Genomic DNA, 12,115 nt, shown 5'->3' on the forward strand with positions numbered 1-12,115 from the left:
CAAGCTGTGTTATGGGCTGAATTGTGTCCACCCCCCACCCCCCCCAAAAAACTCATAGCACCAGCACTTCACACTGTGACTGTATTTGGAGATTGGATCTTCATTTAAAGGGGTAATTAAGGTTATATGAAGTCACGAGGGTGGGCCCTAATCCCGTATGATTAGGACACAGCCAACAGACACATGAAAAGATGCTCAACATCACTCATCATCGGGGAAATACAAATCAAAACCACCATGAGATACCACCTCACACCTGTCAGAATGGCTAACCACTCAGGCAACAACAGATGTTGGCAAGGATGCAGAGAGAAAGGATCTCTTTTGCACTGTTGGTGGGAATGCAAACTGGTGCATCCACTCTGGAAAACAGTGTGGAGGGTCCTCAAAAAATTAAAAATAAAACTATCATACAACCCAGCAATTGCACTATTTACCCAAAGAGTTGAAAAATACTCAAAGGGACGCACACACTCTGATGGTTACATTATCTATAATAGCAAAGATGGGGATGCAGCCCAAGTGTCTGTCACAGATGAATGGATACATATGTGTCTGTATAGGATGGAGTATTGGCCATAGAAAGATGCACCATATGTGATGGCATGGGTGGGCCTACAGTGTATTATGCTCAGTGAAATAAGTCAGAGAAAGACAAATACCATATGATTTCATTCATAAGTGGAATCTAAAAAAACCAAACGAACAAAAAAAAAGAATCTGGGGCGCCTGGGTGGCTCAGTTAAGTGTCAGATTTTGGTTCAGGTCATGACCTCACGGTTTGTGGGTTCAGGCCCTGCATCGGGCTCTGTGCTGACAGCTCAGAGCCTGGAGCCTGCTTCGGATTCTGTGTCTCCCTCTCTCTGCCCCTCCGCTGCTCGTGCTTGCACTCTGTCAAAAAAATAATAATAAACATTTAAGCAGACTCAGACCCCTAAATACAAAGAACAAACTAGGCTGCCAGGGGAGGTGCAGGCCTGCAGCTACCAAGTGGACAAGTCCAGGATGAAACAGAATAAAGCCAATGACAGTGGACGACGTGTGCGGGGAGCATGGCAGGAAGAAGTCGGGTCACTATGTTGTACTCCTGAAACGGATGTAACGTGTGTCAACTAGACTCAAAAGAAGAAAAACAGATTAGGACACAGACATGCAGAGAGACAAGTGAGTAAGGGACGGGGAGGCGGCACGCAGGCCAGGAGAGCAGTCCCAGGGGAGCAGGCTCCTCGCCCGGACTGTGAGGGAAAAGTGTCATCCGTCCCGGGTCCTCGGACAGTGAGGGACAACTGTCATCCGTCCCAGGTCCTCAGATGGTGAGGGACAAGTATCATCCGTCCCGGGTCCTCACCCGGACTGTGAGGACAAGTGTCATCCGTCCCGGGTCCTCGGACAGTGAGGGACAAGTGTCATCTGTCCCAGGTCCTCGCCCAGACTGTGAGGGACAAGTGTTATCTGTCCCGGTTGCCTGCTGTTCTCCACGGCCACATGAGCGGACTGACAGTGGCGGTGGGTGGGGGGGTGCAGAACCGGGTTTGTCAGCTTGTCCCCTCCCCTCTGAGCCCCTGGTCCCTTTGCCTGAGTTTGGTCCACAATGACATGTCCCTGACAGGACAAAGATGCTCAATACGAGGAAATCGTCCAAAGGCCCCAGCACCACAAGTGCTGCCGTGTCCACAAGGAGGGGCCTCAGCCTCCTCCTTCTCAGGTGGGGGTGGGGCTGACCTCTGACTTTGCAGTGATGTCACAGGGGCCACTTGGCAACAGGGGCCCGCAGGGCACACTGGGCTGCTCATTGGATCGGACGGAGGTTGGAAGCTATGCTCTGCGTCTGAGGGCGCACTCGGGAACCCACGTCCCTCTTCTTTCTGGAGCCCTGACGGAGGGAGGATGATGGAGAAGGACACAGCCACACACAGGAGGCACAGGCCGGGCCCCGGGGCCCCTCCATCGGGGGGAGCCCCCAGACACCTCAAGGCGGCCAGCGAGATGGTCGAGCTGCAGCGCAGCAGGAGCGTGGGTGGCCTGCTGCAAAAGGGGGACCCTCTGCGCTGCATCAAGAAGCTGAGCAGGGAGCTGGGTAGGCCAGCCACGCCCCTCCTTCCGGCCCGGCCCCGCCGCCCCTGCCCACACCCAAAAGGGCCGGGGTCTACAGGTGACAGAACCAGGCCAGCCCGAGGGCAGGGCCCACTGAGTGGGCCGCGGTGAGCTCTGCTGAGGTCAGGAGGGGGGCCAGGCGGGCCGTGGCCACGGGAAGCGTGGGGGTCAGTCCCTCTCAGGGAACCTGGGGGCCTCCCGGGCCAGGTCAGCCGTGAGCCCATGGGGCCGGCAGACAGGACACAGGCCAGCTAGGTAACGTTACATGTGCCAGTTCTTGCCACCTAGGATATCCCTCAACACGCGGTCATGGGCGGGGCGGGGGCGGGGGTGCGGAATACCTAGTGCTTGCATGGACGCTCCTTGACATTAGCCACTTGGGCTCCCCAGTGGGTAGGTGTCTCGTGGTCCTCTCCCCAGAGGAGCAGGGCCCTGAGCTGGCTGAGATGAGGGGACTGGTTCAGTCATTTGCAGGGCCCCCAGGAGTTTTGCTTCTCCTGGGAAGGTCACCCAGCGAGCGGCCCTTTTTGAGGTCAGGACTCTGGAAATGAAACCCAGTAAGCAGGAAATGTGGTTTGTTTGTTCAAGACCTATGGATGATTTTGAGAGGTAGGGGTGTAAAAATATTTGTTCTTTTAGTGTAAACATCCAAAGAAGTGTTGTTTCGGGGGAAGGGGTGCCGGCCAGCAGCACAGAGCCACCGCCGGGCTCTTACCCTCTGTCCCCCAAAGCCTCTGAACACGGCGACCCTGTCTCACTCGAGGCTCACTTGAGAGGAGCAAAATTCCCCAAAGAAGCAAGTAGACGTGTCCTGATAATGCCACCACTACGGGGCAGCTGCAGGAGAGGACAGGCTCGGTGCCCACTATTTCTGGATGTTCCCGCCAGCACCACAGGGTTTCCCCGAAACAGCATGGATGGCAGATCCCCACGTGGCTCCCAGGTGGCCTCAGACACCACTCAGCAGCGGGGCTCAGCCTCACTGGAGCCTGCAGGATGGAGAGCAGTGGGGAGGGCTGCTCCGGTCCCACTGTCCACGTGGTAAACTGAGACCAGAAGAGGTGGCCCTGCCAGGTGCCCAGGACACACCTCTGCACACCTTCAGGGAGCAAGGGCAATGAGGCAGGTGCCCCCCGAACCCACAGGTACTGAGATGCCATGGACACAGAACAAAGGCCAGCTAGCCCAATGCTCCAGGCGAGGGGCGGCCAGACTAAGTCTGCAGATGAGAGGTCCAAGCCGGCCCCAGGACCAGCCTGGTGTAGGAGGGGACAGCAGGAATCCAGCCACCGGCCGCCAGCATGGGACCCACCACGGGAGCTGCCTGGCTCACGCTGCTGTGTCCACGATGCCCCACCGGACTCCAGAGCCCAGGCCTGCCTTGCCGCCCCTCCTGCCCCCCACCGCCGTCCCTCCACCGAGCTGGTGCTCCAGGGAGGGTGTGTCCAGAGAGGAAGTGGAGGGCTGCCCCTGAGAGGCGGGCTTTCTCCAAGGGATAAAGTCAGCAGGGTGGGCACAGCCAGGCTGCAAGGCCAAGTCAGGCCTCTGACCCCCATCACAGGATCAACACCGGTTAAGAGGGTCTCCCCTCCCCAGGCAGCTCAGTGCCTTTTATGCGACTTCCTACTTCCCACAGGAGGTGGCTGAGGCCCAACTCCCACTGCGCCCCGAGGGGCTGTCTCACACCCCAAAAATAATCTGCAAACATTTGACGATGTTCACATCTCGGCTGAAGAGCAGAACCAAAGGAAACGTTCTATTCCCTTTGTTGCTAAACCTCTGGAGGCCCCGCTTCTCTGACCTCAGACGCCACTCAGCTCTGAGGCAACACTCCTCAGCCCCCAGGCCTCTGCCTGGTGGATGGCCATTGGCTGAGCCCTTCGGATTAAGGTGTCACTGGTTGCCCCGTACGCCCAGAGCCCTGATAATCTCAGGAGCTTTCTTAGAAGAGGGAAAGGAGGTGAGACCAGCAGACACATAAGTATTAATATTCCTCCGTATGACATATGCCCCAGAGGGTCTACTTTGGAGAAAAAAAATCATGTCTCTCTTTTTAGTGATTCTTCTCTTCTTGCCAGATACGTATCATAGGGAGCAGCAGGTTCAGGGATCAGCCGTGTCTTCTAAAACACACACACACACACACACACACACACACACACACACACACGTGTGCCTACAGGTAGGGGCCTGCTGAAGATTTTCCAAAAGAAGTCAATTTTAAAATCCCAAAACTACTGCTTCTGAATCACTCTAGTCCTTCTCTCTGAGGTGGGGACTGGGCTGAGCCTTTTTGGCCCAAAGGACGTCTCGAGAGCCACCAGCTTCTGAAATGTTCTCTGAAGACCCGAGCACACATCAGCATCAGTCCCTGCACCGGTGTGGGTGCGACGGATGAGAGGAGGAGGAAGACCCTAGTTCTTAGCCACAGGGGGCTCATGAGTCACTGAAAAGGGCCCAAACAACACAGCCAAGGCTGTGTGCACTGAGCGCCAGGGAGGCCTGGCTAAGATGGGTCTCCCTCCAGACAGGCCTCCTGACATGAGGCAGGGGGCCCCGAGAGGCCAGGCCCAGGGCAGAGATGGCATGGGAGAGCTGGAGACCCAGTTACTCTACTGGTCTCCACGCAGAAGCAGCCTGCAGGCTGTCTCCCGGAGCCCAGCCATCAGCTCTCTGGTCCGCAGGGGCCCCCGGCCTTGAGGCCTGGGAGCCACATGGACGGGACACCACCAAATTCTGTGAGAAAATCCTCCCTGCAGGATCAGGGTGCTCCAAGGCACCCCACAAGGCCTCCTATCGAAGGACAATTTAAGGCTTTGTAATTTCCACCCCCGCAGCAGGACTGCATTTGGATCTTGGGCCCCATATGTGTGTTGGGTTGGGGGACGGGGGTGCCGAGCTGCTGGCAGGAAGGGGAACAGGTACAGGGAAGCAGCCACCTTTAGCATTCTGGGCCTGGATGTGGCCACGGGGAAATGGGACCTGGAATGTCCTCCCGGACTCAATGCCTGTAGGATGCGCTGTCAGTGCTCGCAGGGCGGCCACGGGCCAAGGAGTTCTGACGACGATCGCTGCCCCTTCCTCCCCAGAGTCCGAGGACCAGGGAAGAGACCTACAGAGTGACACTGAGGATGCCAGCTGGTAAGTGGTCTTTGTCCAGCACAGGTGGTTTTCAGAGACGTGAGGAGGACACAGGACACAGCAGGGTGGGGGCTGGGGCCAGCCCCAAGGTTGACGCTTGGACCCCAAAGGAGTCCTGGGGTGTCCTGAGAAGACCCCGACGGCTCAAGGTGGGAGGGAGTGCCAGGGCTGCAAGCCGCACACCCCACAGCACCTGCCTCCCCAGGCAGCCCCCCAGCTGGCCATGGCCTGGAGTCTGGGAGCTGGCACCTGTCTTAGCAAACGTTCCCACTCGACTCCAGACCACTGGTCGTGCCAGAGGTCTCACTGTTTGGAAAAGATGTGGATGTGCAGCATCATTGGCGGACAGCCCCCCAGCACCACCATCATCGCCACAGACACTGCCTCCAGCGCCACCATCCTTGCCACAGACAGAGCCCCCCAGCGCCACCATCATCGCCACAGACACTGCCCCCAGCGCCACCATCCTCGCCACAGACACCCCCCCAGCACCACCATCATCACCACAGACAGAGGCCCCCAGCGCCACCCCCAGCGCCACAGAACCAGCCTCGAGTAACACCGCCTACTCCTCGATGCCTAACAAGGGACACCTCTGCCTCGCCCTCTGCCCACTCACCCTCCCACCCCCAGGCACGCGGAAGGTCCTCCACACCCTGTCCCTCCCTGTCCTGTGGGGTGCATCCCCGAGCCTCCCAACACCCAGGGGGAGAAAGTGCCAGCCCAAAGCTGCATCTCAGGGCACTGATGCTGACCCGTTGTCCCTGCTCCTCCCACAGTAAGGCAGACCCAGAGGAAGAGAAGCAGGAAAAGAATCAGGACTCCCTCAGGAAGTTGGACCCTGATGGTGGCTGGGCGGGGCCGGCGGTGAGGCCACCTAGAGGCCAGTGGCAGGAGCGGGAGGACGGGCCGGGCACGCCTGTAGTGTGGACACACGTCCGTCGTCCTCGGGCCCTGCTATTTATTTGTTTGGTGTCTTCCCCAGGAACCGGAGTTGGAGTCCATAAAGCTGGATGAGCCTTTGGGAAAAGAGGCAAGAGCGTTTGACTTTTGTCAAACAGAGAGGGCTAACAGGCACAGTCCTGTGGGGCCACGAGCAGGCTGAACACGTGGGCCCGGGGTCACCTTGGCGGGACCACGTGTAGGCTGGACCGAGCACGACCTCTACCCAAGAGCCTTTGCTCAAGCTCCATGCTCCCAGCTGGTGCTGGGCACCCCTGTTTCCTGACGTGGCTGCCTGAGGCCTTTGGGACCTGACGGGGGTGGCCGTGGAAAGCCCAGCCTTGAAGTGTCCCCAGTCCCATGTCCTGACGCTCTGCCCAGAGATCCATGTGCGCTGCGGTAGGAATCCCCACTGGCCACATCCCACAGGAAGAAGGCTCTCGTTCCCCTTCCCGATCCACGTGGGAGGGGGAGCTGGGCCTATGACAGATGGTCCCTGGGATTCCAGGAGCTCACCCACAAATACCTGTGGCGTTCACTAAAGCACTCCCACTGGAAACCCCTCCTGGGTCGAGCTGCTTCCACACCTCAGTGTAAGTCCTCACCGGCATGGGGTGAGGGTCCCAGGAGGGTTGTGGGGCCACGTGCAGGTCTGGAGAGGATGTAGAGGGGATGCCGCAGCTCTGGGCATCACCTTGAGGCATCCTCAGACAGGTGAAGACAGGGCAACTGAGGGAGTGAGCAGGGGGAGAGGGGAGGCCGTACCCCTCCCTCCTCTCTGCCAGAGCTGGCCGTGGGCACCTTGCCGTCCGTACTGCCAGCAGCTCTCTGCCAGCTCCTCAGGAGCCCCCACTGAGCACAGCCACTGGTGGTGGTCCTGGGGGTGGTCATGCAGACCCTAGCTGTGCCAGGGCCCGGAGCCCACTGCCCCTCCCAGGAAGGCTCCTCTCCTCTCCAGCCCACCCAAGCCCACCATCCACACCTCTTTGGTTTCCATTCACAGAAACCATCTGTGTTTGTGGAGATTGATCTGGGAGACCATGCGGAGGAGGTAAAAGCCCTCAGACGACAGAGCCAGGCTTGTTGCCGGGAATGCTGGTGCTCGGGGCCCACGAGGCTTGTCCAGGGGACCTGCCCCACATGCATGTGTTGGAGGCTGAGGTAGAGGCAGGGGTCCAAAGGCCACCCTTGCCCCCTCCTTATCCTCCAACCTGCATGCATTCCAGCATCACCAGAGATGCTAGGGCCTGGCTCAACCCTCAGGGTACCCCCAGGCCCTAAGAACCTCTTCTGGGATCATGCTGGGGTGGAATGAAGGGCACAGGCTTGGGAATCAAGGACCTGGCCTCCACGTCTGGCTCTGCCAGTAAATACTCAAGTATTTGAGTACACACCTCCCAGTGCTTCGGTGGTTTCGTTCACAAAATGAGGATCTTAGCGGCACCCACATCCCAGGGTGGTTCTGTAAAGCTCTCAGAATAGTGCCTAAACCCAGAAAGCCTCAGTAGCAGGTATCACCATCACCATTATCACCACCACCACCACTGCCACCTCGTCCCCATCCTCATCCTCATCGTCATAGTATCATCATTTTCTGTGAAATGAAGGGGTTGACCAAAGGCCTGTCTGGCCCCAACACAAGCGTCCCACAATGTCCTCCAGTTCTCAGCTGTAATGGGCAGCTACCTCTGCAAGTTTTCCAGCTCTCTCATGTTTAAGCTGCTACCCAGGGATTGTTTTTTAATTACCTCTTCCAAGTCTTTGCCCTCAGAACACACCGTACAGTAAAGAATGCTCGTTATTAGCTACTCACGAGGCTGTCTTGGAGGCACCACGGGTTTTAAGGACTCAAGGAAGGTCACCCAGTGGCAGAGTTGGGATTACAGTCCAGAAGTCACAGTGGCCCACATCGAGGGCACAGTTCCTTGGCCAGGGTCCCCCGATTGGCAATTTTCACTTCACGGTGCCCAAACTCATGGGAAGATGCCCAGTGCCAGCACAGTTTCTGGGCCCCCGTCTGATCCTCGGGCAGGTGCATCAGTTCCGGCCTTAGTGGCTATGCTTGCCTCCCTTCCCTTGTCCCCTAAACTGCTCCTCCCACTTCCCACAGGTGGTCACAGGCACCATGAAAGAAGAGAAGCAGTCCCAGATGGACATGGGGGGTTCATCAGAAGACGAGTGAGTGATGCTTATGGGTTTATACACGGAGACATGGGGGGCTCTCCTCTACCATGGTGTCTGCTGGCCCCACCTCATGCAGGATGGGCAGAACCCCACTGCGTGCCTTCCCCCCCTCACCTGTGTGCGTAGAGACCCAGCACTGATGAGCCCGGAGGGGCTGAGACGTGAGCAGCAGGACTCAGGCATGACCCTTACCTTGTGGCCCCCTCACCCCACAGCAAGACCCGCTCTCCCCATCCCATCAGCCAACAGCTTGGCCAGACCGTGAAGTGGGAGGAGGCAGAGGTGAGAGGGAAGTGTTGCTGTGAGGGTCCTTCCAGCCTCTCAGTTTGGGGTTTTGGCCACAGAGGTCACTGGGAGGGAGGACCCATCACCTGGCCAGTGTCTCTGCCACGCAGGCCGAGCCCCAGGGCTAGGGTAGGAGACACATTTGTCTTGACTACCTACACCCTCTTAGGGGAGAGATTGGGTAGGGCCAGCCAACCCCCATGAAGTCCTGAGGTCATAAAGGGTGCTGGGTAGGCTGCTAGGTCACCCAAGGGCCCCTAGACCTATTTTTTTAAAATTATTTTTAATGTTTATTCATTTTGAGAGAGAGAGAGACAGACTGTAAGTGGGGGAGGGGCAGAGAGAGAGGCAGACACAGAATCTGAAGCAGGCTCCAGGCTCCAAGCTGTCAGCACAGAGCCCGACATGGGGCTTGAACTCATGAACCGTGAGATCATGACTTGAGCTAAGGTCGGATGCTTAACCTAGTGAGCCACCCAGGCGCCCCATTTACTTTTTTATTTAAAAATATTTTTAATGTTTATTGTTGAGACAGAGAGACAGAGACAGAGACAGAGAGAGAGGGAAGGGCAGAGAGAGGGAGGGACAGAGAATCCCAAGCAGGCTCCACATTGTCAGCACAGAGCATGACGCGGGCCTCGAACCCATGAACAGTGAGATCGTGACCTGGGCCAAAATCAATAGTTGGGTGCTCAAGCGACTGAGCCCCCCAGGCACCCTTAGTTTACTTTAAACAATACAGAGAAACACAAAAAGAAAATAGCAATTTATCCAACTTCCCACTTGGAATTAACAACTATGTTACTATCTTGGCTTATTTAGCTCAAACATTTTTTAAAAGAAATTCTAACAGATATTTAGATAAAAGTATATTCTGTTCTAAAGCTGGTACCTGTCCTTCTAAGTAACTGGCCCAGTGAGGAACAGCTCATGAAAAGGACAGGTTCTGAGTCACCCAGGCCCCTCTTGGGAGCAGGGAGGGCGGCACGGGGGCACACGGGCCCCTCGTGAGCTCTCGCTGGCACACCCCCCCTCCACCCCGCATCAGTAGCTTTGAGCTGTAGCCCCGAAGCCTTTGCTTACTTGGTGTGTTGTTATTACCACAAACTTTCCCCCAGGTGTGTATGTTCTGTGAGGGAGTGTCACCCAGTCTGACCTCAGACATTCCCATGTCCCTGCCCGTGTCTACTCATGCCAGCGTTTGCTAAGAGGTCAGGGCCTCCCTGTCACACCCCCAGATCCAGGCTGGAGGAGGTCAGGGCCGCCCTGTCACACCCCAAATCGAGGCTGCCCCCATGCTTCTCATTGTCTCTGAACGGATGTGGTGATGGATTCAGCCGCACGGGTGGTGCAGCGCAGTGGCTTGACCTGCTGCCTCCCCCGCCTCCCGCCCCCGGGCCAGACAATCCCAAAGTCACCCACTCGGCCTCATGGTCTCAGCTCCCTACCTGCTGACTCAGTGGCCTCAGAAAACCCGCAAGCCAGGGCTGGCACATAACCAAGCTTGTGTGCTGGGGGGCTGCTGGACAGTGGGAAGGGGGTGTAGGGGGGGCCCTCCATGTGGGCCTGGCCTTCACGCCCCACCAGGTGGTGTCAGGACCATCTGTCCCACTGCCCTGCTCACCTGCCCTCACAGTTCTCAGAGCCATGGCTTCTCTGTCCAGGCTCTTTCGGGCCTGTTCAGATGGTGGGGTTCGGCACCTGTGGGCCAGGTGCTGCTTACTGCCCAGTGGGACGCTTCAGCACCGAGTTGTGGGGTCCCTGCAAAGGGAAGGGGGGCGGCTGACCCACCCCAGAGGCAGCCTCAGTTGGAAGTGGAGACCCCAGAGACCACCACTGGGGAAAAACTCAAGTTGTGGTGTTCTGGAAACGGGCAGGGGTAGGCGTGGGGCCGAGGGGAGTGGTTTGGCTCGGCTGGTCTTTGAGGTGTTTCATGTTCAGGGGCCCCTTCTGGCTCAGGCCTCCCAGCGCAGAGGACAAAGGCACTGGGTGGGTGGGAGGCAGTTGATGGGAGGGCCAGCCAGCCTGCCCAGGAGTCTGGCTGTGGGTGCCGGGCCCCGGGCCCCCTGGGCTTGATGGGCAGCATGCATCTGGGGCACAGGGGTGCTGCCTGTGGCCCTGGGCTCTGAGCTCAGTGGGGGCGGCACCTGTCTCTCCCCCGCTCGGCCCGCTGTCGGCCCCTAGGACCAGGACCAGCTGGGTGTGCTGCATCCCTTACTCCACCAGAAGGAAGGCCAAGGACAGTGTGTAACAGCTCTGGACGAGGTAGTTCTCACCAGGACAGGGCTGGGGGCCAAGGGGGCATCTAGAGGGGACAGGAAGCAGAACAGAGGGGGCTGGGCTGCTCACCTGATCTCCTGGCCTTCTCGGTCCCACAGAGACCTGGGAGGGAGGGACGGGGGACGCAGACAGGAAGCTCTAAGAAACGCCACTTGAACCATTTCAGGGCCCCGATGACCACCCAGGTGTGAGCCACTGACCCGCTGGGTGAGCAATGACACCATCTTTTAAAAAGACACAATAAAGCATGAACAGAAGGTGTTCTCTCTCTCTGGTACCTCTGGAGGGATCCCTACCCCTTCCTTCCATGCATCTCACTCCCTGAAATGTAACTGCAGGGAGGGAGGTGAGTTCAGTGACAGATGACTGACGCCCCCCCCCCCCCCACCCAGGTCACATGTGCACGGTGGTGGCCGTGACCACGCAGCCCTAGACTTGGCCGCAGGTATACCTGAGGGGTCCAAGCCCCAACACAAGGGGCCCCGAGGCAGGGTAGGCATTGTTCCTTGAGGACCTGGGGGTGAGTTTTGCCACAAGCAGACCATCTGTGCAGCTGGAGTGGGAGCTCCCAGTGCCAGAGGCTGCACTAGGGCCTTGCCTCATCCGGCTTGGCTCCAGGGGTAGGGGCTTGAGGGGGTAGGGACTTGAGGGGGAGGGGCTTGCGGGGGGAGAGCACAGAGGGAGGCTGAGCAAAGGGTGGGGAGTCCTGCGTCCATCATCCAGGTCTCAGCAAACTGCCACAGGCCAAGTGGGCAAAGAACTTCAATTTCATGTGGTCTGACCTGCGACTGAGAACCCAGCAGATGTACTGGCTCACACTCACTCACATGCACACACACCCACAAGTGCACACTGTACATGCACATCTACACACGTGCGTGCACATTTACTCTCATACCCACGCCGGCAGGTGGTCACACCCTCGTGCACATACACACACCCACGTGGGTAGGCGGTCACACCCACGTGCACCTACACACACGTGCACATACACACATGCACACACACACTTGGGCAGGCGGTCACACCCACGTGCACATACACACACGTGCACCTACACACACATGCACATACACACATGCACACACACACACATGGGCAGGTGGTCACACACACGTGCACATACATACACGCACATAAAGCAACCTCAAGCATGCAAGAGGACATGGGCCAGCGACAAGCATCTCTG

At 57.9% G+C, this 12,115-nt stretch overlaps 1 protein-coding gene across 6 annotated transcripts; it reads left to right on the forward strand.

Moving 5' to 3' along the window:
- The first annotated feature begins 1,767 nt into the window (after positions 1-1,767).
- Positions 1,768-11,183, forward strand: CUNH13orf46 (chromosome unknown C13orf46 homolog). 6 transcript variants are annotated; one of them, XR_002078532.2, is made up of 9 exons: positions 1,768-2,077; positions 5,184-5,235; positions 6,015-6,102; positions 6,221-6,268; positions 7,181-7,228; positions 8,288-8,355; positions 8,488-8,643; positions 10,831-10,911; positions 11,093-11,183. XR_002078532.2 is itself a non-coding variant. In XM_019443810.2 (9 exons), the coding sequence occupies exons 1-9, from the start codon at positions 1,888-1,890 to the stop codon at positions 11,123-11,125; spliced, it is 675 nt and encodes a 224-aa protein (XP_019299355.2). In that variant the 5' UTR covers positions 1,768-1,887; the 3' UTR covers positions 11,126-11,183. The 6 variants fall into 6 exon arrangements, 4 of the variants coding, with proteins under 4 accessions (XP_019299355.2, XP_019299357.2, XP_019299356.2 ...); XM_019443810.2 differs by having other exon boundaries at positions 8,577-8,643; XR_002078533.2 differs by lacking the exon at positions 7,181-7,228.
- The last annotated feature ends 932 nt before the right edge of the window (positions 11,184-12,115 follow it).

Source organism: Panthera pardus, unplaced genomic scaffold (genome assembly GCF_024362965.1).
Source record: "Panthera pardus isolate Hobbes unplaced genomic scaffold, ASM2436296v1 HiC_scaffold_1, whole genome shotgun sequence".
Taxonomy (NCBI): domain Eukaryota; kingdom Metazoa; phylum Chordata; class Mammalia; order Carnivora; family Felidae; genus Panthera; species Panthera pardus.